We start from the raw sequence: 23,612 nt of genomic DNA, 5'->3' as shown, positions 1-23,612 counted from the left end.
AAAATTCAATACCCCTTTCCTGTAATGTTATGCAAATTGGATTCGCATGAAACACATTTGTTACAGAAACATCTGTTTTATGCAAATCCAATTTGCAGAAATGAATCATTCCACACCAACGTACTGACCCCCCTGAAATTATTCACACCCTTGATAAAATCGGAGCAAAGGTTGTATAAAATAACGCCAGTAATAAGCTCCATTACATGCTCAAAAATAGCAGAATTTTACAACGTGGCCAAAGGTTTTTTGACTTTTGCAAATCATGGTTACAAACATTCTTTCCACCGTTTGGTCAATAATGAAGAAATTTTAATACACTGGAACAGTAGTAAGCCTTTCTGGGAGAGTCGACACCCTGCACCCCGTAGCCCGTACCCCATACCCCCTACACAGCGCGGCAGAGTTTGGGTAGCAAAAAAAAATTCTAGGGCCACAGACAGAGGTCTACAAAATGTGTTGCATTGCAGGGGACACGGTCTTCAAAGCAACCATCAGACACCACCTCCATGTCAATAAGCTTTTCGGGAAAGAACCGCTTTGAAAGAAAGCTACTAATGAGGGGGGGAAAAATCGAACAAAAATAAGCATCTGGAGTTCACTAAATGGCACTGGAACTTTGTTTGGAACTGCGGTAGGCGTTAAAAGTCAGATTATTGGATTGAAAAATTGAGCCGTCAGGCCATGCAGAGGAAGTGGGTTTAAGCGTCAGAAGCACGCCGGTGTTGAAAATCATACCTGTGGTGAAATACGCTGCTGGAGCTTCGATAACATTGGGGCTGTTTTGCACCTCCAGGTCCTGGGTCTTTTAAGGTCACTGGAATCATGAAGTACTTGCAAGAACCAGATATTTTAGCCCGAAACTCGGCACCTCTGCTGCCAGGAAAACCCAGCGGTAAACAGATCTTTCAAGCGAGACAGCGATCCCAAGGAATACCTCAGAATCCGTTCACAAATTCACGGATTTGCAACGACCATCTGCCTGTTTGAACTGAACAGCCCATTTAACGACTGAAATTAGCATGCTGTAAATGTTGTTCAGACCTTGCAGTCCTGCAAACAAGCTCATTTTTTCTGTGTAATCATTTCTGGAGTCTTCGGTGAGCTTGGAAAATTCTCAGGAATTAAGAGGTGAGGTTTAATGCATAGCAAGGCATATAATGGTATAGTGTAAATCGGCCAGTCCACAGTGTATGGTGTTGGACGGGTGGGGGGTGTGGCATGGATATAAGGGCATGGATTTTTTTAAAAAGCCTAATTTCCCTGTCCACTCCCAATTCAAGGCAGACCTGCACAGGAGACTTCCACAGATTCCAACACCCACGGTCAGACGTCAGGCCACTTACTTCCTGTTCTGGAGAGGCGGGGCAGCTCTTCCAGCCCCTATGAGTGATGCGTTACATTACAGGAGCTCTGCTGCCCTCTGGTGGACAAAGACCACATGACAACAGACCCATGCGTTTGTGCCAAAATGCGCTCAGAAACAGATCGGACACAGGGGCACAAGTTATTCAAATTTGAAACTTTATTGTTTGTTTTACATAAAAGTATAATCTAAATTCCAACACCCTGTCATCTAAACTATATTTAGAAGAAAAATAACCTGCTATAAAATGCTTACTATAAAGAAGTTTTTCAAAATGCTATTAAAAATAAAATAAAATCAGGATACAGATGTCGTACATGGAAAAAGCATCACAGCACCTGGAGGTGTGGCCTAGGTTGAAGGCTGCACTGCTGATGCAATGTCAGCCTCCCTGCTACTAAAACAGGACCTCCATTCACACAAGATTCATACAAAAAAAATCAGTAATGTTTGATTTCACAAGTGTTTCAAAAGTGGTTTACAAAATCATCTGCATTTTAAACTGTTAAAAAAATTTTGATTCACACCAGCTGCATAAAATACAAACTGAAAATAAAAAATAAAAAATACAAAAATAGTTCTGAGTAGTTCTGAGTTGGCAGTTGAAAAGTGGTTTGGGTGGGGGAGGGTGGGCTGGGGGGGTCCACACGAAGCAGTCTTGTTTAGCTGAATGTGGGGCTCCCTGGAGTAGACAGGTGGGGGGGGGGGGGGCAGAACTTCATCACATGATGGAGCAGCCTCGTTTAGCCCCCCGGGGATCACCCTGGAGAGAGGACAGCACATCCCATCAGTGAACCACAGTCCCCAAATCACTAGCTCGGTTAGCATCAGATTCAATTTACAACCGCAGTCCTATCCAAATCACTAGCACAGTTAGCATCAGATTCAATTTACAACCACAGTCCTATCCGAATCACTAGCTCTGTTAGCATCAGATTCAATTTACAACCACAGTCCTATCCAAATCACTAGCTCTGTTAGCATCAGATTCAATTTACAACCACAGTCCTATCCAAATCACTAGCACAGTTAGCATCAAATTCAATTTACAACCACAGTCCTATCCGAATCACTAGCACAGTTAGCATCACATTCAATTTACAACCACAGTCCTACCCGAATCACTAGCAGTTAGCATCACATTCAATTTACAACCACAGTCCTATCCAAATCACTAGCACTGTTAGCATCAAATTCAATTTACAACCGACAGAGCTTTTTACGAGACAAGCGTCAGGATTAGGGAAGCATTATGGGAAATGAGCCCTAATTTAAATAGATTCCTCAGCGCAGGCAAACACTGTGGGAGTGACACCTATAACGGTAACCCGAGCAGCGCTGTGCTAATCATGTGACTTCATGTACTAGCGTGTAGCGCTACAGAACTGAGCTGCTCTAGCGACTAGCGTGTAGCGCTACAGAACTGAGCTGCTCTAGCGACTAGCGTGTAGCGCTACAGAACTGAGCTGCTCTAGCGACTAGCGTGTAGCGCTACAGAACTGAGCTGCTCTAGCGACTAGCGTGTAGCGCTACAGAACTGAGCTGCTCTAGCGACTAGCGTGTAGCGCTACAGAACTGAGCTGCTCTAGCGACTAGCGTGTAGCGCTACAGAACTGAGCTGCTCTAGCGACTAGCCTGTAGCGCTACAGAACTGAGCTGCTCTAGCGACTAGCCTGTAGCGCTACAGAACGGAGCTGCTCTAGCGACTAGCCTGTCGCGCTACAGAACTGAGCTGCTCTAGCGACTAGCCTGTAGCGCTACAGAACGGAGCTGCTCTAGCGACTAGCGTGTAGCGCTACAGAACTGAGCTGCTCTAGCGACTAGCCTGTAGCGCTACAGAACTGAGCTGCTGTAGCGACTAGCCTGTAGCGCTACAGAACGGAGCTGCTCTAGCGACTAGCCTGTAGCGCTACAGAACTGAGCTGCTCTAGCGACTAGCCTGTAGCGCTGCAGAACTGAGCTGCTGTAGCGACTAGCCTGTATCGCTACAGAACCATCTCACAGAACTCAGCCGTGCGTTCATGTGGCCAATCAGGATGCCAAGAGACTCGCACACATTCATGTGACCAATCACGACATCCACAGATCTACACACATTCATGTGGCCAATCAGGACGCCCAAAGACCTCTGTGAATAACATAACCACTCTAACAGTTCTACCGACCCACCTATATTTAAAAATGCAGCATCAGTGCAGTGATCACTGGTGCAAGAGGGGGACAGAAAACGGCATTTTTACCGGCTGGAGAAAGGGTTCCTCCTCGATGACCTCTACCCCTTCGTCCTCCTCCTCTTCCTCGCCCAGCTCCTCTTCTGTGACAGTCTTGAACACGGTGGTCCTCTGGGCCACCTCCTGTAAGGAGACATGGCGCAGCTGTGAGAAAGCAGAGCGGGTGCAGGTAGGGCTCCCCTTGGTGGCGGGAGGCTGCCAGTGCGTACCTCTCCCTGTGGGTTCTTCAGGACCACCTGAATGTCCTCCCCTGTTCCCCAGGAGCTCTGGTTCTTCCAGATCAGGTCCGTGGGAGGACTGGAGCTCACACCCGCATTGGAGGCCCAGATCTGCAAGAGCAGATATGCACTGTGTAAGAGCGGAGTGTGTGTTGCAGAAACAATGCACATGGTGAGTGTTCACCTGGCTGTACACACACACACACACACACACACACACACACACACACACACACTTTCAGACTCCTTCGCGATCGTACCGTGACTTTCTGCCCCGCCCTCAGCACGTATTTTGGGGTGAACTTGTAGGTGGCGGAGGAGTCCCCAATGGTCCTGGTCATCTCGAAGCCTCCCATTGGCTGATCCTGCAGAGGAGAAACAACCAGCGTCACAAACCACACTGAGAACATCCAATCAGCTTCACAAACTGCACTGAGAACATCCAATCAGCCCCACAAACCGCACTGAGAACATCCAATCAGCCCCACAAACCGCACTGAGAACATCCAATCAGCCTCACAAACCACACTGAGAACATTCAATCAGCCTCACAAACCGCACTGAGAACATCCAATCAGCCCCACAAACCACACTGAGAACATCCAATCAGATGTGGGGGTGATAGATGTTACCTGGTTAGAGGTGTGGGGGTGATAGATGTTACCTGGTTAGGGGTGTGGGGGTGATAGATGTTACCTGGTTAGAGGTGATAGATGGATATCGTGGGCAGTGGGGTCTCACCTGCTCGGAGTTGTTGCTGAGGCAGATGAACTTCCCGTCTACGTCCAGCTCGTGGATGCAGACGTTGCCGGTGGCGGAGGCGGAGTGTGCGATGCTGACGCTGCTGCTGGCCTCCGACTCCTCCACGTCCACGCGCTTACGCTTGCCCCGCGTGGTCCGCACACTGCGGCTGGACGAGGCTCGGGACACTGTGACGCGCGAGGAGGGGCTGGGAGACAGCTTCAGCCTGCAGAACACCAGGGGTTTAGAGTGTGTGTGTGTGTGTGAGAGTGTGAGTATGTGTGTGTGTGTGTGTGTGTGTGTGTGTGTGTACGTGTGTGTGTGTGTGTGTGTGAGTGAGAGTGAGTGTGTGTGTGTGTGCGTGTGTGTGAGAGAAAGTGAGTGTGTGTGTGTGTGTGTGTGTGAGTGTGTGTGTGTGTGAGTGAGAGTGTGAGAGAGAGTGAGAGTGTGTGTGTGTGTGTGTGAGAGTGTGTGTGTGTGTGTGAGTGTGAGAGAGAGTGTGTGAGAGAGTGCGTGTGTGTGTGTGCGCGCGTGTGTGAGAGAGAGTGTGTGAGAGAGTGCGTGTGTGTGCTCGCGTGTGCGTATGAGAGAGTGAGAGTGTGTGTGCATGTCTGTCTCTATATGTGCGTGTGTGTGTATATATACAGGTACCTCTCCTCCTCTCCCTCCAGAAGCTTCCGGTAGGCGTTGATCTCCATGTCCAGCGCCAGCTTGACGTCCAGCAGCTGCTCGTACTCGTCCAGCTGCTGCTGCATCTTGGCGCGGATCTCACTGATCTCCATCTCCTTCTCTGCCAGCGAGCGCCGGCTGGCATCGCGCTCCTGTGCCAGCGCCGCCTCCAGCTCGATGATGCGGTCCTGCCACCCACGGGTCTGCGGGGCACACGATAAGGCCCTGACGCACAGCGCAGTGTACAGAGACCAGGGCTCCGGGGCCCTACAACTGGACCTGACCCCCCTGCTTTACTCGGACCCGACCACCCCGCCAAGCTGTGAACCCAGGGGACCCTGTGGCAGAAGGGCTAAATCAGGGGCTGCAGGTTCAAATCCTACTTAGGCCACACCAATGAGTCCCTTCAGTTAGAGCAGCTGACTCACACTGCTACAGTATCTACCCAGAACAACCAACACAAACAAGTCTCACTTGTGAAATAATGCGCGTTTTATTACCACCAGGGTTTCGTTTAAACTCAGTGATCGGCTAAAAAAAGTCCACACATCTTGTTCAAGGCCTTAATGGCTGAGTGAATGGAAACCACAAAAACCCCACAGACACTGCAGCCCCCTGGGAAGTTAGTTCTAAAACCCGCAGACCACTCCAGGGAATTCCGTTTGACACACAAACACACTAATTCTTTAATGTGAAAGCGTCCAGGCTAACTCCTGAAGAGGAATCCCCCAGCGAACTGTGGTTTCGGCAGCAGAGGACCCACCTCCACACTCCTCCCTCCCCCCCTCACCTCCCCCTCACCTCCTTCTGCAGGCTGGCCAGCTGCGCTGCCAGGCTCTCCACGCGAAGCCGCGACTCCCGCAGCTCCTCCCGGGCCATGCCGGCGGACGAGTTGTTCATCTCGGAGGCCAGCCGCGCGTTCTCCAGCTGAAAGCACAGGGCGGCGGCGTTAGCACGTTAGCACGGCGTTAGCACGGCGTTATCACAGTGTGTTAGCGCCGGTAGCACAACATTAGCACGCCGTTAGCGCGCGCCGAAGCTACACAAACCAAGAAGAGGAACTGGAGCGGCGCGGGTTTCCTGAACGCTGGCCCAACAGGAAGCGCGTTTGCAGAAGGTGGCACTTTCACACGGCTTTTCTTAGAAGCTTGCTTGCGGGTAAATATTGCGACCGCATTACCCACCTCAGTGATGCATGGCGATGCATGCATCACTGAGGTGATGCATGCACCACAAACCAAAACAAACCAAGGTCAGGTAAACCGGGGGTACAGACTCAATCTAACCACAGAGCACTCTGCCTTTAACTTTGTGCAGCAAAATGGACACCCATTTCCATTTAGTTTTAGTGTTGATTTTAAACTAAAACTAAAATTGCCAGCCCTGCTGACAACAGCTGCACTGAGCAGTCGGGATTCACCGGGGTTCAAATTCACCAACCGCAAAACAAACTGGAATTGTTCTCTTTTTAAACAGTGGAAGCATAAAAAAATTAATGTTTGTTTATGCATTTATGTTCACCACACTGAGAAGATTCTCTCAACAGCTTGATTTTGTTTGCAAACTTTGTTTGTTTCAGTAACATCGGTGTATTCCAAACAATTCTTTTACAACCACCAGACACTGGAGAGCTCGTGCTTCTCTCCATTATGAAAAGTGTTCTTCTCTTTGCAAAATCGCGCCCAGAATAAACATGGAACTAAGGAAGTTTAGCCACACCATGCAAAACAATCTGCACACTGCCATCTAGTGGTCATTGCGATCAATTTGACGAAACAAAAAAGTTAAAATATCTCGATTGACTAAAGAGAAAAAACGAAACCAAATGCAATCTTTTCCTCAATTTTAATACCAGGGTCTGAAACTAACTTTTTGTTGGAACAACCACTGCGTCATGTGGATGAAAAAAATGACCAGACACTAGTCTACCCTCCCCCACCCCACACACACAATATGAAAATGAAAATAGCAGAACTGCACAAGCATGCTTTGTAGACATCTGGGACCTGCGGAAGTTCGTGTCTAGTATTCTGAAGCTATGCTTGCGATCGCTGTAACCATGTGAACCTCCACATACGTCTCGGGGATTTTTCAGCAGCTGAAGTTCTACAGGACTGTGCTTCTGGTAAACTGGTCCCAGTTCCCCGACACAGACACGATCCAGCCGCATTCGGCGGCGAAGCGAACGCCAGTATCAGACCCAGTAGTATTTCCATTTAGTTTTAAAGCCAATGTTTTCATTTCAGTTTAGTTTCAGTTTTTATTTTCACGTTTTATGACACAATCTGGATACCAGGCAAGTCCAGTGTCGAAGTAAATACCCTTCAATGACGGGACGGGGTCACAAGAAGGACAGGATGAGGCAGGGACCCTGGTGGACAGGACGGGGCGGGGACGGGACAGGGTGGAGTGGGACGGGGCCGGGCCCCAAACAGGGCAGAGCGGGACCCCAGGTGAACGGGACGGGACAGGGCGGGGAACCTGGTGGACAGGATGAGGAGGGGCCGCGCGCAGACCGAACAGGGCGGGGCGGGGCGGGGCGGGGCGGGGCCGTGGGCGCGAGGCTCACCTTGGCGGCATAAGTCTGCTCCATCTCGTCCTTGTACAGCTGCACCTGCTGGTCGTGCTGCTGACGGATGTCGGTCAGCGCCTGGGCCAGCTTGAACTCAAACTCCACCTGCCGCCCGGAGTCCACCTCCACCAGCCGGGTCTCGTGCCTGTGCCGCGTGTCCTTCAGCTCCTGCGCGGGGGGGGCAGGTTAGTGCGGCCCGTACACACACACAGACACAGTCACAGAGCCACAAACAGACGCACACTCACACACACACACACACACACACACACACACACACAGATGCACAGCCAGTCGGACCCGTGGGTGGGGTCACTGAGCTCTCAGTGCTCTCTCAGGTCAGTGAGCGCACCCCCCCCCCCCCCCCCCCAAACTGTCACCCCAGGGCAGTGACAAATCCATTCTCATTATAACACATCAGCCATAAATCAGCGCATCACTGACACTCAGGCATGTAGGACACAAGCTCATAACTGCCAGAGGCTTCTGCTCATATCAATACAGTCCATTTACACATCTATGTACATGCGTCAGACATTAATAAATCCATAAATTACCAAAGGAAGGAATAAGTAAGAGCATAGGCGGTCAAATGTCTAGTCTCACAAGTGTACTTGGTAGTCTATCAATTAATGCCCATGAAAATAATTTATACATTTTTTTTATTTAACCTTAATTTATACAGTGTAGGTTGACGGAGCACAAACGTCCTTTTACAGCAAGGCCCTGTGAATTCTCCCGCCAGCCCCCCCCCTTTGGGTCTCAGAGGAAACACACACGGGCACAGGGAGAACATGCAGACTCCACACAGAAAGGCCCAGGCTGGGATTCAAACCCAGGACCGAGGATTCTAACTGTGAGGTGACAGTACAATTTACTGCACGACCGTGCTACCAAAATACAGGAGGCAGCGTGTGTCCCCCGCCCCCTCCTCCCAAGGCCCTTGGGGGGGAGGGGGGGGGCGCTCTGACTCCTCACCTCCTCGAACATGTTCTTCCTGAACTCCAGCTCCTCGGACAGGCTCTGGCAGCGGTTCTCCAGGTCCACGCGCAGAAGAGTCTCCTCCCCCAGCTGCTTCTTCGCGGCGGCCAGGCCCGCGTCCAGCTGCAGGGCGGAAGAGAGAGAGAGTTTCCCTCAGAGACACTGTCGTTGCGCACAGTTATGGCGCCCTCTGCTGGCCACCAAAGGTACGTGCAATACATTCCCTCTGAATGAAGTGGCACAAATCTCAACCGCACTGTGTTTACATTTTTAATTATTACTTTAATCCCACCACTACCTGCCAACTACTGTGTTTACACGTGTCTGCCTGATTGTCCAGCGCTCAGATTTACAGTATAAATGCTGGGGCTGTGACTCAGATTTACAGTATAAACGCTCAGACTGTACCTCAGATTTACAGTATAAACGCTCAGACTGTACCTCAGATTTACAGTATAAACGCTCAGACTGTACCTCAGATTTACAGTATAAACGCTCGGACTGTACCTCAGATTTACAGTATAAACGCTCAGACTGTACCTCAGATCTCAGATTTACAGTATAAACGCTCCAGCTGTACCTCAGCGCTCAGATTTACAGTATAAACACTGGGGCTGTACCTCAGCGCTCAGATTTACAGTATAAACGCTCGAGCTGCATCTCAGAGCTCAGATTTACAGTATAAACACTCGAGCTGTACCTCAGATCTCAGATTTACAGTATAAACGCTCAAGCTGTACCTCAGATCTCAGATTTACAGTATAAACGCTCGGGCTGTACCTCAGCGCTCAGATTTACAGTATAAACGCTCGGGCTGTATCTCAGCGCTCAGATTTACAGTTTAAACGCTGGGGCCGTAGCTCAGATTTACAGTATAAACGCTCGGGCCGTATCTCAGCGCTCAGATTTACAGTATAAACGCTCGGGCTGTATCTCAGCGCTCAGATTTACAGTATAAACGCTCGGACTGTACCTCAGAGCTCAGATTTACAGTATAAACGCTCAGGCTGTATCTCAGAGCTCAGATTTACAGTATAAACGCTCGGGCTGTATCTCAGCGCTCAGATTTACAGTATAAACGCTCGGGCCGTACCTCTGAGCTCAGATTTACAGTATAAACGCTTGGGCTGTATCTCAGCGCTCAGATTTACAGTATAAACGCTCGGGCTGTATCTCAGCGCTCAGATTTACAGTATAAACGCTCGGGCTGTACCTCTGAGCTCAGATTTACAGTATAAACGCTCAGGCTGTATCTCAGCGCTCAGATTTACAGTATAAATGCTGGGGCCGTACCTCGGACAGCTGGTCCTGCAGGTCGGCCAGGCTGGCCTCCAGGGCGCTCCTCTCCGACAGAGCGGTCGTCAGGGCCGCCTCCTTGCTGTTGAGGGAGGCCTCCGTGTCCCTGAGCCGGGCCTGATTTCCAGAAAGGTCCGCATCCTTCTTGGCACAGCTGCAGGGGGAGGGGTAAGGATTTGGTTAGGGGAGAGAACGTACTCTCAGGAGACAAACCTTCAGCCACCAACCCAGACACCCTGTAGGGGGCGGGGGGGGGGGGGGAGGATGCGTCACATTTCTCCATGAGGGTTGACTCGCTGTTCCATGTGACACATCTGAGCCAATCACACACAAGTGCACTTGGAATGATAGGAAGCACGGGTCCGGGCGATTCTATGCCAGTAGACAATCAACATGACCTCTGCTCCACGACAAGCCAGCCAACCGCACTGTAAACTCCTCGGGAGCCGACCGCGCTATAAACTGCTGAGGAGCCGGAGATTGTAAGCGTCATAAACACTGTCGGCCATGGGACTTACGGCCACGAAACTACGGCAGCCAGATAAAATCCCCGAGTCATTGTGTCAGCGAGCACACAGGGAGACGGAAAGTACCAGGGGCTGTAAACGAAGCGCCACGCCCCCCCTCGCCCCGCCCCCAGCAGGAAATGAGTGTGATCAGGTGAGAGATTAAGACACTGGGGCAAAGGAGCAGAGTGGTTTATTTACCAGGGGACGGCAGAGGCGGTTCACCAGAGAACATTACATTACATTACAGAACAACTGCAGCGGCGGCGGGAAGAGCTGCTTTTTCCAAGAATGTGAAAGAGAAAGTAAACTGACCGGCTGGTAGACTGGTTTTCCCCCCGAACGTGAAACAGAAAGCGAGCTGACCTGCGGGTTTCTGACCTCGGCTGCCGCTGCGAATCTGAGGATCACGAGACTCCACACAGGCAGGGAGTTCCCACAGCGCTCAGCTCTCTCAGAATCTCATGGCGTTTAATGTATTTATGCGTGCAATTTGACCTCCCGACTGGCAGGTGGCGCTAAGCAAATACGGATGTCCGTATGCATTAACATCACGTAGCAATCAAGGCTAGCCAATCAGACACGGACGGGGGGGAGATGCAGATAAATGGCCTAGCCTGCAAATCAAATTAAAATACTGGTGGAGCTAAACGTTTTTATCTCTAAAAGACATCTGGAAATACACTCCCCAAACAAGCAAAACAAGCAAGAAGAGAAACACAGCCAACCAGCGTACACACATACAAATGCACACACATGAAAGATCACTGTCTGCTAACCCGATTTCAGTCATGGGAATGTACAGTTGTCAGTGTGAAACAAATTAAATCATATGAACAAACAACTCAAAAGGGTCAGATTTCAGACTTCCACAGAGTTTTGAACACATTTTAACTCACTGTTATCAAAGCCAGACACACATCACTTTCAATTTCATTAAAAAATTGATTAAAATTAATCAATTACATTAATTACCCAAATTAAATTGGTAATTGATTAGTGCAAGCTGCGCAATTAGATAGCACAGTCTTATCTCGTCTAATCGTCACATACTGCTTTTCACCAATTGGGTACAAACCCACCAATCAGAAGCCTCACTTCAGGACACTACTCAAGAGCAGTGACCTAAGCAACCTGTGGAACTCACACAGGCACAGTGGATGTAAAAATAGATGAAGGCAGCCATAGGCAGAACGTGTAGCACTAATGCAGTATGTTACGCATTCCGTACAGACCCTGAGTAAATTCCGTTCTCTCTCTCGCTCTCTCTCTCTCTCTCTCTCCTTCAGAAACGGGCGTCTCCATCAGAGTGGGGAAATCACCGTGCAGCCCCAGAATGCACTGGGGCTTTAAGGCAGAGAGCGTCATTCCGGGTCCTGGAGTCCCGTAATACCAGAGGTGGGTAACCCGGATAAAGTAAAAAGACTGACCATGTATTTGCTCCACCACCATGCACTAAACCAGCTGATTCTAATTAGCATAACTCTTCAGCATGATGGGAGAACTAATTATTGTAATCTCAGCTGGTTTAGTGCATGTTGGTGGAGCAAATACATGGTCAGTCTTTTTACTCTCTGAAGCCGGGTTACCCACCTCTGGTATTATCACAGTAATATCAGCAACCAGTTCAGACCCAAGAAACCAGGTGAGATGAGTTAACTGTAGTCGACTGATCGATTAAAGCAATCAAGTGCAGAGTAACAGCACAAACCAGCAGACCCTGCGGCTCACCAGGACCAGGGATGAAGATCACAGGTTTAAGGTAATTTGACTTCAGTATTGTCCATGCTGACCCACAACAACAGAAATGACTGGACTGTTACTGTAAGACCCGCCCACAGGTACCCGTCTCTCACAGGTAGAGTGTGGTATGCAGGCTGTAGTTCACTCCTCCTCCCTCCTCCCTCCTCCCTCCTCCCTCCTCCCTCCTCCCTCCCCCCCTCCCCTCCTCCCCTCTCTCCCTCCCCTCCTCCCCTCTCTCCCTCCCTCTCTCTCCCTCTCCCTCTCCCTCAGACAGTGGGCCTGGGACCAGACCAATACCGGCCTGGTACTGATAGCTGGCCTTACTCTCCATCCTTCAGGTGATACATCAATGCCAACGTCTCCAAGCACTGCCAACGTGCTCTTTTCTGCTACTCAAGTACTGTCAGATCCACAAGCAGTCGCAGATTCTTTAACGTAACTCGGACTATAAAGGTAAATGTGAAGGTAATCTACTAGTTGGCAGTAATATAGTTTTTTTTTTTTTTTTTAAACCTGATTGACAGGATTGTTGTTGCAACTGCAGTGTGCTAGCGTTAGCAAACAGGCCAGCCAAGCTGTTGAACACTGGGTGCAATACAAGAATAGCCAGACATTCAAAGATAAACAACAGTATTTGCAGCTCATACGGGTAACGCTGCATTGCATCCGGCTGGATTGATAGGCTATATTCAGCTGGCTAATAAGATAAAAACAAGCTAGTGTTATAGAACCGGTACCATATCTAGCTCAGTAGTCTGGTTGACTGAGGTTGGCAAGATGGCAACTTTAGCCATCCAACATCAAAAAAATATGTAAAACTATATGAACTTGTACAGTTGGCTGCTACCCTTTTTGCCATCAAAAGTGTAACCAACTGTATGTCACAACAGAGAAGGTATTAGGCCCATATTATTACTATATCTGAGGACTTCTGATCGTTTCCTGAATGATATACCATTAGCTGGAGGATAAAGCAAAATGTGTGTCCCTGCCCACAATGTGCAATATGTAGTCAAGCTACATGAATGACCACCAGGCCGGTGTGTAAATCTACTTCTGGTCACCACACAGAGAGAAAATACCCTTCTCTCTTAAGGCTTTCCCCTGCCATCACTTAAAAAAAGCCTGATTCAGACACTGTCGCAGGACACTTTGGACAAGGGTCTGAGTGACAGAAATGAAGGTGTCGCAGGACGGGTGGCATTTACACTTCAGCCTGCAGCGAGGGTTCTGTTAGGGTAACAAGACGCCACAATCCTGGCCATTTGTTTGCATTTGCGAACCGTCCAATCACACGGCACGACGAAGTACGCTGGTGCCCATGACCCACGATTCCAGAGGCGCACGACAGGTGAACACAACAGCTGTAGACAGCGCCGCGCGACGAAGCAGAAACTAGGAGTTAGGCTGAAGCCTGTCACCATAACCGTCGCGCTAAGTGCACACGCAACCATCCCAGAGCCTTATATGCAATACCGGGCCGTCCTGCGGGCAGGAAAAAGTCCAATAAAAAAAGGTTTTATTAAAACTAATGATTTTAAAAATGTTTTTAAAAAAAGACACCCACCCACATCTCTAAAAAGGTCTCATTGGAGCATGCAGACTGCTGGCTATAGAGATGCAGATGCATTGCACCAAATAGGCAAAAAAATAACTGTATATCATGCACAGGTCACCGTTATTCACGCAGTAAGTGATCTAGCAGGTACACGCACGCACGCACGCACAGAAATCTAACCAGACCCTGAGAGATCATTAAATATTCATCAATCATTGTTCTGTGGGGTCAAGAGGACCCTTGGGGGGGGGCAGAGATGACCATGGGGGCAGGGAGAGAAGTGGGGGGGGGGGGGGGCTGAGATGACCCTGGGGGCAGGGAGAGAAGTGGGGGGGGGGGGGGGGGCTGAGAGGACCCTGGGGGCAGGGAGAGAAGTGGGGGGCGGGGGGGGGGGGGGGGGGGGGTTTGAGAGGCCCCTGCGGAGGCAGAGGGGTACTGTTACGCCCCCACCGGCTCCAGGTCGGGAGGTGAGGGCGGGTCCCACCGGCGGCTAGGTGAGTCAGGGAACGTTCGGAATGCCTCCGGAATGTCAGGAATTTCACACAGGAGCAGGAGAGACGGGGGGGGGGGGGGGGGTGGGGGTTGGGCGGGTCAGAGAACACTGGGAGGCACTCACCGGCAGAAACCAAACCCAGCTCTGAACCAATATCCCCCACATTCTATAAGCGTGCGGCTTTACACCTCATTTATAAAACAAACTAAAACACACACATGATTATTCAAGCCTACAGGACCCTGAAGCAGAATGAACACACACACACACACACACAAAAGCACACAAACACACACACACACACACACACACAAAAGCACACACACACACACACACACACACACACACACACACACACAAAAGCGCACAAACTCACACAAACACAAAAGCACAAAAACACACACACACACACAAAAGCACACAAACACACACACACACACACACCACACACACACACACACAAACACAAAAGCACGCAAACACAAAAGCACGCAAACACACACACACACACACCACCACCACAAACAAGGGGGGGGGGGGCTCAGTCATCCTGGGTTCGAGCGGACAGGCCACAGCAGACCTGTGCAAACTCCCCTGTTCCTGTGAGAAACAGCTGCTCCAATAAGGGAGCGACACATCAGCAAATCCCAGCTGCTCTGTCACTCAAACCTGCCCCACAAAGACGCTATATTTTAAAGATCTGCACCACGTTGCCATTTGCTGTTTACTCCGACAACCCCCACCCCCCCCCCCCCAGCATGAGGAAACAGGCATGAAATAAAGATGCTGTTTAACAGAGGAGCACAGTTTCATACGCCCACCTAGTGCATTATTAAGAGGTGTGTACTGTCCCTGTCAGAGGACCCATTCAGCAGGCAAGGGCAACGATGACTGCACAAGCAAATACAGAAGCCACCCTTCCAAACAAGGAGCCCCATTAAAGCACCTCCCCCCACAGAGCTTGACCCCAGCGGTAAACAGACCACAAGTTTCCACAGGCGTTCCATTAAACGCAGATTTAGCCCTTTGAAGAGCAGATTTATTGGAACATGGTTCTCTCTCTCCAAATTTCTAAGTCAGTGTTCTAGAACTCCACTGCCTTCAGTCGCCAGCAGTGACTGTGACATCATCAGCATTAGAACGCTCAGTCAGGAACATTCTAATCACATATTTATGATCTCACACCTCAAAAGGTTAAACAGATAAGCGGTTTAAAAGCAATAACAACAGAAGTGTATTCTTGCACAGAGCAGAACCACAGCACAACGCCGGGGCAACGCTCGTTAGCACTTAGCACCGCCGCTCCAAACGCCACCGAAAAGTGCCACCTCAGCGCTAACTCCCGACCGACGGGATCGGCATTCTCTCTCTCTCCCTCTCTCTCTCTCTCTCTCTCTCTCTCTCTCTCTCTCTCTCCGGCTTTAGTTAGCACCACAGCGATGGCCGTCCCGTCAGTCACAACGTGGGCCGTTCACATTCAAATAAGCCTTCGATTTTGAACAAAAACAACTGCCCCCGCTCCTCACACACGTGCCCCGCCCTCTCCCTCCCCCTGGAGAATCCTCAGTGAAACAGTTCAGCGCAATACGGGGGAGTCCAGGGGAGGGGGAGGGGGGGGCTAGTGAACTTAAGAACACGTGCTGAAGAGGCCGTCTCCCCAAAGAAAGGGCGTCTGTTCCCCACGCGGCTCACAGACAGGTGCTGAGGCATGCTGCACTGTTGCTGTCAATCAAACGGCTGCCCCGCCCCCTCGCTGCCAAACAGACCAGGCTTTCCGCCTCGTGGGTTAACTCCCTGGAAACGTGTTGCTACCCGCAAGGTGCAGTGACCTGGCTTTAGAACAGCCTCTGCAAAGCTGACACACCCTTTTACCACTGCGGCTGAACAGTCAGTCAGTGACTCCAGTTCAGTGCTGGCGGGGAGGGAAAAAAAAGCTCTTATCGCGGGCTTATCGGTCTGCACACATAAATCATATTTTACTTCAGCCATATAAAAAAAGAACAGGAAGACGATCCAAATGAGAGCTCAGGAGGCCAAGGACAGCAACGGAGAAACCCAAGAAACGCAGGGGTAGGGAGAAACGCGGCAGGAGCGGTATCTCACTGTGAGCGGTTATGGAAATCAAACCGTCAAGAGCAGTTTACCTGGAACAACCTCACTTACCTGCGGCAGGAGTCCCAGAGCACACGAGCTAGCGCGCCGCGAGCAGCGCTGCGTTTACGCACCCGGATCGCCTCAGAGAGCGCGCTCAGGGCTGAGCCGCCAGCCGCCGCTCCCGTGGTTACCGCGGGGTTACCACGGCTACGACCCACCCGCACGTCAGCCTTCGCTGAATTTCAAAACTCAAACTTCACATCACGCCAAATATTTTAAGTGCACTTTTAAACATTTGAGATATTTACGAAGCCCACCGCTCACACCAGGAACCTAAAGCCTACGGAATTAACACACTCCACAGTCCCCTTCCGCATGTGTGGCACAATCAGCAAGCAAACAGTTACAGTCTCTTTAGCTCAGTCTTCTGTATGTGTGTCACTACCAGCATGCTAAGAGTCACAGTCTCTTTAGCTCAGCTTAGCCTAGCCTATGAGCAGCAGCACAAACTGGCAGCAAGCACAGGAGCCCTGATATTTCATTACATAATACCCAGAGGGACTTGGGACAGCTTACATTAAAAAAAATACTTATTTGTTTTTAACACTCCACTTGCACAGCTTTTTATTTACCAGTATTCACTACAGTTATTTAGGCTAAGCACCTGGCTTCAGAGCACAGAGGCTGTGCCCCACCAGGGAACTGAACCTGCAACCTCTTGAGAAGAGCAAAGAGAAAGGCCTGCTTCTCCACCCACCACACCGCACTGCCGCCATTTTGGCTCATTTCCTCTCAAATCGCATCACAGCTGTGTATAAAAACCCTGTTACCCCAGACTGGGGCAGCCCACTGCAGCGACACTAGGTACTGGGGCTCCAAGCTTCCAAATCACCTGGCCAGACTCATAAACTTCACTTACATAAATAAATAAATAAATAAATAAATAAAAGTATTTAACCTTTATTTCACCAGGGCAGTAAAAGTGAGATTTGCATCTGTTTTGCAAGCGAGCCCAGGAGCCTGCATGCCTTTGGGCTGTGGGAGGAAGCTGGAGCACCCGGAGGAAATCCACGTGGACACAGGGAGAACATGCAAACTGCCAAGCAGAGAGGATCTGGCCGGCCTTAACTCGAATCCAGAACCTTATGGGGAAGACAGACGGGTCTGGGCTGGCCAATCAGAGAGTGACGCTGACCGGTTTTCTTCTGCCCATGGCGACCGAGTCCCACCCCTAATTTCTCCAATAATTTTATGCCTTCTGATTCACCCCTGCCTTGGTTACCACTTACCCCTCTACACAGTGGGGTTAGCCACACCCCCCCCCCCCATGTCAAGCTTGGGCCCGCCTCCTACAAATGGAGTTAGCCCCACCCCCTCCATGTGTCACAGTTAGGCTCCTCCCCCTACACTGTTTCCAGATCAGGGGCGCTGATGGGATGGTTGTCACAGAAACGCCAGTGCTGGTTAGCAGGCTGCGGCATAACTAAACCCGAGAATGCAGAGGAGAACCCGAGCTTCCCGTCGATCTCTCAACACCAGCCTAAACGGGACCATCAGATATGAGAATATTTCTCATTCCAGGCCTCAAGTTAAAAATGCAGAAACAACCTAAAAAGGCAGTGGTTCCCCTGGTATCAGAACGGACCCAGAGGAGGGAGAAAACGCGGCTAGCTTTAAAACGACGCACTTGGAGCTCTCGTTAATACCAACAGAGCACTAAGACCGCTAACAAGCTTAGCCACATCTGTCCAAACACGGCACAACGGGCCAGTCACCCCCACACGGGGAAATCACTGAGCTCACTTGCATCAAATTACCTTTCTGATCCAAACAGAACCTGACTGACAGTTGTTTTTTTCCTTTGGGGCGGGGTAGGAGGAGTGTAGTAATAGTATTTTAAGGGGACGTATCAGCATCATCTCTTGAAGGCTCGTGCCTGTGATGCGATGGGAAATGAACTGGAGCCGAGCCAGGATACACACTCCAGCCACAGCCGCTCAAACACACACAAAACCAGAAACGGCACCGCCGCTGCAGGACCGGGGTCACCTGCAGGACCGGGTCACCTGCAGCTGGTGCAGACTGACCGTGACCTTAGGTGAGGGAAAGGCAGGAAATGGGACTAGAAAAAAAATAAACTGCCTTTCTTCTGGTTTTCCGACAAGGCTACATTTGCCAGGCTGGTGACAGACTGTCATTACATTTACATGAAGAGAGCAAATTAGGTCTGGAGTCCACAGAGCTTAGAAAAAAGGTTAGCTGAGTACAGCTGATGCGCACGCACGCACGCACGCACGCACGCACGCACGCACACACGCACACACGCACACACGCACACACGCACACACGCACACACACACACACGCAGCCCTGTGCAGATATATGGCTGATGTACACACTAATACACACACACACAGCCCTATGCAGCTGCACAGCTGATGTACACACACACACATACAGCCTTGTGCAGCTGTACAGCTGATGTACAGACACACACACACTCAACCCTATGCAGCTATATGGCTGCTGTACACAAACACACACACACACACAGCGGATGATGGCTATTAGCGTAGCAGCTGCTGTCCTTGCACCCCCAATGCGCAGAGGCTCCATTCACAAACTCAGTGATCGACTCCAGGTGACCTACGGCCCACCTGTGGCTACAGGCACATCTGGCAGAGAGCTCACGTGCAGGTGGGCGGAGTCAGACACAACCGTACGGCTGCGTCTGCCAATCAGCTACACAATTCCACAGATGTTTCCACTCCAACAGCAAATTAAATCTGAAAAAAGGATAATTCACCCCGCACGGCTGTCTGAACGAAACTGGATCTTCTCAGCGTTCTGTACCGCAACAACGCCGCTACAGCTGACGCCTGGCCACAGCGGGGTTAAGATATGCCCTTAATTAGCACCGAATATTTAAAACAGAAACTAATCAACATCTCCATCCACCAGCCCAACACACACACACACACACACACACACACACACATACACACACACACACACACACACACACACACACACACACAAAGAGGCTCGTCTCCAAGCGGGAACGCTTCTCAGTCCTTTATGGAAATCTGTATGGTAGGTGTGAGAAGCGTTAAAGCTCCAAGGCTGAACCATTTCGCCCGACAAAGAACCCTTGAGCGAGGCAGGGTTCCTCTGTGGAGACACAGAGGAGCCTTTTGGAACCCGTTCTTCTGAGAGAGGTGTTACACCGTCCCGGGCCCTGGAGAAAGGGGGAGTGGTGGGGGGGGGGGGGGGGGGGGGGCAATGGTCTGTGAACCGGTAAGTACTGTCCGCCCAGGAACAGTATCGTTTTTTCCCAGGCCAGAGGAATCTGAAGTTTACCGCTCCTGAGTGAATCAGACATGGGTAACGGAATTCCACGGCGGCACAATCACAAGCCGTACTAATTGCGGGGTTCGGTTCGTTATGGGTGCTTGGGGTGCACAGTGGGGGGGGGGGGGTGATTTGGGAGGTGGCGAGCGCTGTCGGGACTTCGGAGCTCGCAAACATCCCATGTGACTGCCGTTACAGGGGCCCACATTCCACACGGAATTCCCTCTGAAAACACACCGCCAGAGCCGCCATGAGGAAACGCACGCGCACACACACACACACACGCATACATACACACTCTCACACACACACACACACACACGCATACATACACACTCTCACACACACACACACACACACGCATACATACACACTCTCACACACACACACACACACACGCATACATACACACTCTCACACACACACACACACACACGCATACATACACACTCTCACACACACACACACACACACGCATACATACACACTCTCACACACACACACACACACACGCATACATACACACTCTCACACACACACACACACACACGCATACATACACACTCTCACACACACACACACACACACGCATACATACACACTCTCACACACACACACACACACGCATACATACACACTCTCACACACACACACACACACACACGCATACATACACACTCTCACACACACACACACACACACACACGCATACATACACACTCTCACACACACACACACACACACGCATACATACACACTCTCACACACACACACACACGCATACATACACACTCTCACACACACACACACACACACGCATACATACACACTCTCTCACACACACACACACACACACACACACGGAATTCCCTCTGAAAACACACTGCCAGAGCCGCCATGAGGAAACACGCACACACACACACAGACAGGCGCGCACACACACACACACAGGCACCCACAGACAGACACACGCGGGTGCACACACACGGAGACACACGCATGTGAACACACACAAACACAGACAGACACACACACACATTCACATACGCACGCACATACGCAGACACGCACAGACAGACACACACACACATTCACATACGCACGCACATACGCAGACACGCACAGACAGACACACACGGAAACGCAAACACATACACGCACACAAACACACACACACACAGGCACGCACATGCACACAGACACACATTCACACACACGCACATATACAGACACGCACAGACACACACACACACACGCACATACACAGACACGCACAGACACACACACACACACACACACACACACAGACACACACACACACCCACCCACACGGTGTGCAGAAGAAGCATGACTCGGGCAGTAGCCTCTCTGTGAGACGGCAAGATTACCAAACTAATGGCTGCATAAGAACCCCACGGGATTAGAGAGATTACACAGCGAATGGCAGACCACTGCCTGCGACTCGAGATGTGTGCATTCTTCCTGGGGACCACCTTACAGAACAAAAAAAGGTTTCTTCCTCAAAAGATTGTTGCCGCAGATACCCCAAGTACAGCATCGGGAGATTCAAAGCCCTCAGCCAGTCAGTAGAAATCAATCAATCAAACTTTATTTATATAGCCATTTTTAGACAATCAAATGCAATACAAAGTGCATCCCATAATAAAACATGAGAAAGACACAAATAAAATACAACACAGAATAAAACAATAGAAAGTATGTCCAGGCAGAGTCTAAACTGGAGTGATGAAACATTTAAGTTTCAACGAAGAGGCTGATGCACAGAATAATGCCAAATAAACGCGCGGCAAATTGAGTATACCCTTGGATACGGGCTAGCGGCTTTGATAGGAACCTTGCCATTGAAGTCCCAGATGTGCCCACTTCACGGGACAAGGGGAGGCGTTTTTCTTCCAGCGAGTTAAAGCCCCCGCAGGCCAGGAGGAAGCTGGAGGGGAAGGGCCGAGGGGCGAACCCTCGCTTGCAATAACAGAAAAGGACCCGCTCCACCCGAGCGGGAAACGCGCTTTCTTGGGCACGAGAACATTTCTGCCGTAACAAACCGTCATGGAAGGCAGGGAAGCAACAATGCTTTGAATAATGAACAGTGTTTTGCTACATGTATGCATGTATATAAAATTTATTTTTATTTTTGGGCGGAGTGGGAGATAGGAAACACACATACGAATAAAGAATGAAGTTACAAAAAATAAAAAAATAAACTCTAAACTTTCCAAGAACTCCTACGCGTCAGAAGCCCCGTACTGTAGCCCAGTAACTACAAACTGTAATCCTACTCCAACGGCTGAAATTCCCTGATAGTAATACTGCGATAGGGCACAGGAGAGAGGCGGTTCTCTTGCAGCGTTCAAACCACGTCCCCTCCCATACTTCCACATATGACACAAACTCCCCTTTTTTCATGTCCACCACCACGGCGGAGCGACAACCCATTCACTCATATCCAACCGCAAAAACCGAAAGTTGTTTATTTGCCACAAGTGCAGAGGGTGTGACAATATAGGCAAGGGTCCGATTTCAAAAGCAGCGTAACGACGATGTAAATTCCACCGAAAAAAAAGGTCAGGAATGAAGGTGCGTGCCCCTCCCCCCCCTTCTCAATAAAAAAGGTGTGGCAGTAGGAAAATCGGAAATGAATCGATAGCATTTACTTAGCATGCCACACTTAAGATAAACTTTGGGCAAGAGTCTATAAACAATGACGAACACACCAGTTGCCAACACCATTCCCTTTGGTTAAATTAAGTTGCATATTCTCATTAAAACACGTCAAACTCGTTTAAACAAAACACTTCCCGATAAAATGTAAATTTCTTTCAAAGTTGAAAACATTGTAGCGATGGGGATTAGATACATTCGTTAGGAAGCGTTCGCAGTTCTCGCTGTAAAATGATCTGGCTACTGGCTACATGTATCCATTACATTCGATATAGTGACAACTTGATACACGCGGTGAACTTAAACGGCTCGTCTTTAAATTTAAAACGGATTAAACGTAACCTATGGGCCAGAATGTCGTGTTGTTCGGCTCAAATAAACCAAATTGACCATATTTTACACCAGGAAGCAAAACTTACCTTTGCAGCAGCTGCTCGTGCTCGGTCCTGAGCTTTCCCAGTTCGATCTGCAGCCTCGCGCGCTCCTTGGCGGTGTCATCGAGGGATCTCCTGGTGTCGGCGAGCTCGGTCTCGTACAGTGATTTTAAGCCCGTGAGCTCGCGGCTCCTCACCTCCTCCTTCTCCGAGATCTGCAGGTGGAGAACGCTGTTCTCGGACTCGAGGCTGCGGACCTTGTCGATGTAAACGGCCAGCCGGTCGTTCAGGTTGCTTAGTTCCTCTTTCTCCTGAAGCCGGGATATCCGCGTGGGGCTAAGTGGAGTGCTGGCGGCACTGGTGCGGGTGCTTATTCTCTGTCCGGCCGGAGTCGAAGTTGCGGTCGCCATTGTAACGAAAAAACGCAGATACTTAGTAACGAAATGCTATTTCCTAGAATTGTAGTGCCGGTAAGTAACGAAATATAAAATAATTTAAAATGCCCTCTCTCTCTCGCTCACTATTGCAGGGAAATTAATGCAAGGGCAAGATAAACGTTGTTCGGTAAGATGAGACGTTTGTTGGCTAAATATATCTAGGATACCTCGGGTCGCGAATGGGGGGGGAAATCGTTCAATAAACAAGTTGGACGAAAAGCGTAACCCCGGCTAAAATATCGCAATGCTGGCAAAGGCAAGCTAGCAAAATGCAAAGAAAAGACAAGAAAGCCGCAAAGCTAA

General features: G+C 50.0%; 1 protein-coding gene across 1 annotated transcript; it reads right to left on the bottom strand.

The window, feature by feature from the left end:
- Window positions 1–1,507: 1,507 nt before the first annotated feature.
- Window positions 1,508–23,282, bottom strand: lmnb1 (lamin B1). Its single transcript, XM_035392265.1, has 11 exons — window positions 22,918–23,282; window positions 10,072–10,228; window positions 8,776–8,901; window positions 7,795–7,965; window positions 6,027–6,152; window positions 5,208–5,428; window positions 4,557–4,782; window positions 4,076–4,180; window positions 3,807–3,926; window positions 3,607–3,720; window positions 1,508–2,129 (listed from the first exon to the last, which is right to left on the bottom strand). Exons 1-11 carry the CDS (start codon window positions 23,280–23,282, stop codon window positions 2,088–2,090), a joined length of 1,773 nt encoding a protein of 590 aa, XP_035248156.1. The 3' UTR covers window positions 1,508–2,087.
- Between the last annotated feature and the right edge of the window lie 330 nt (window positions 23,283–23,612).

Source organism: Anguilla anguilla, chromosome 14, assembly GCF_013347855.1.
Source record: "Anguilla anguilla isolate fAngAng1 chromosome 14, fAngAng1.pri, whole genome shotgun sequence".
NCBI classification, from domain to species: Eukaryota; Metazoa; Chordata; class Actinopteri; order Anguilliformes; family Anguillidae; genus Anguilla; species Anguilla anguilla.
The sequence above is the reverse complement of the archived record's forward strand: the minus strand, read 5'-3'. Positions and strand labels throughout refer to the sequence as shown.

Excerpts from the sequence above, each read along its gene's own strand:
- lmnb1 (XM_035392265.1), bottom strand. The coding sequence starts at position 23,282 with ATGGCGACCGCAACTTCGACTCCGGCCGGACAGAGAATAAGCACCCGC. Across the intron at positions 10,229-22,917 it reads CACGAGCAGCTGCTGCAAAG|CTGTGCCAAGAAGGATGCGG; the intron begins GTAAGTTTTGCT and ends CTCCCCCTGCAG. Across the intron at positions 4,181-4,556 it reads TCAGCAACAACTCCGAGCAG|GATCAGCCAATGGGAGGCTT; the intron begins GTGAGACCCCAC and ends TCTCCTCTGCAG.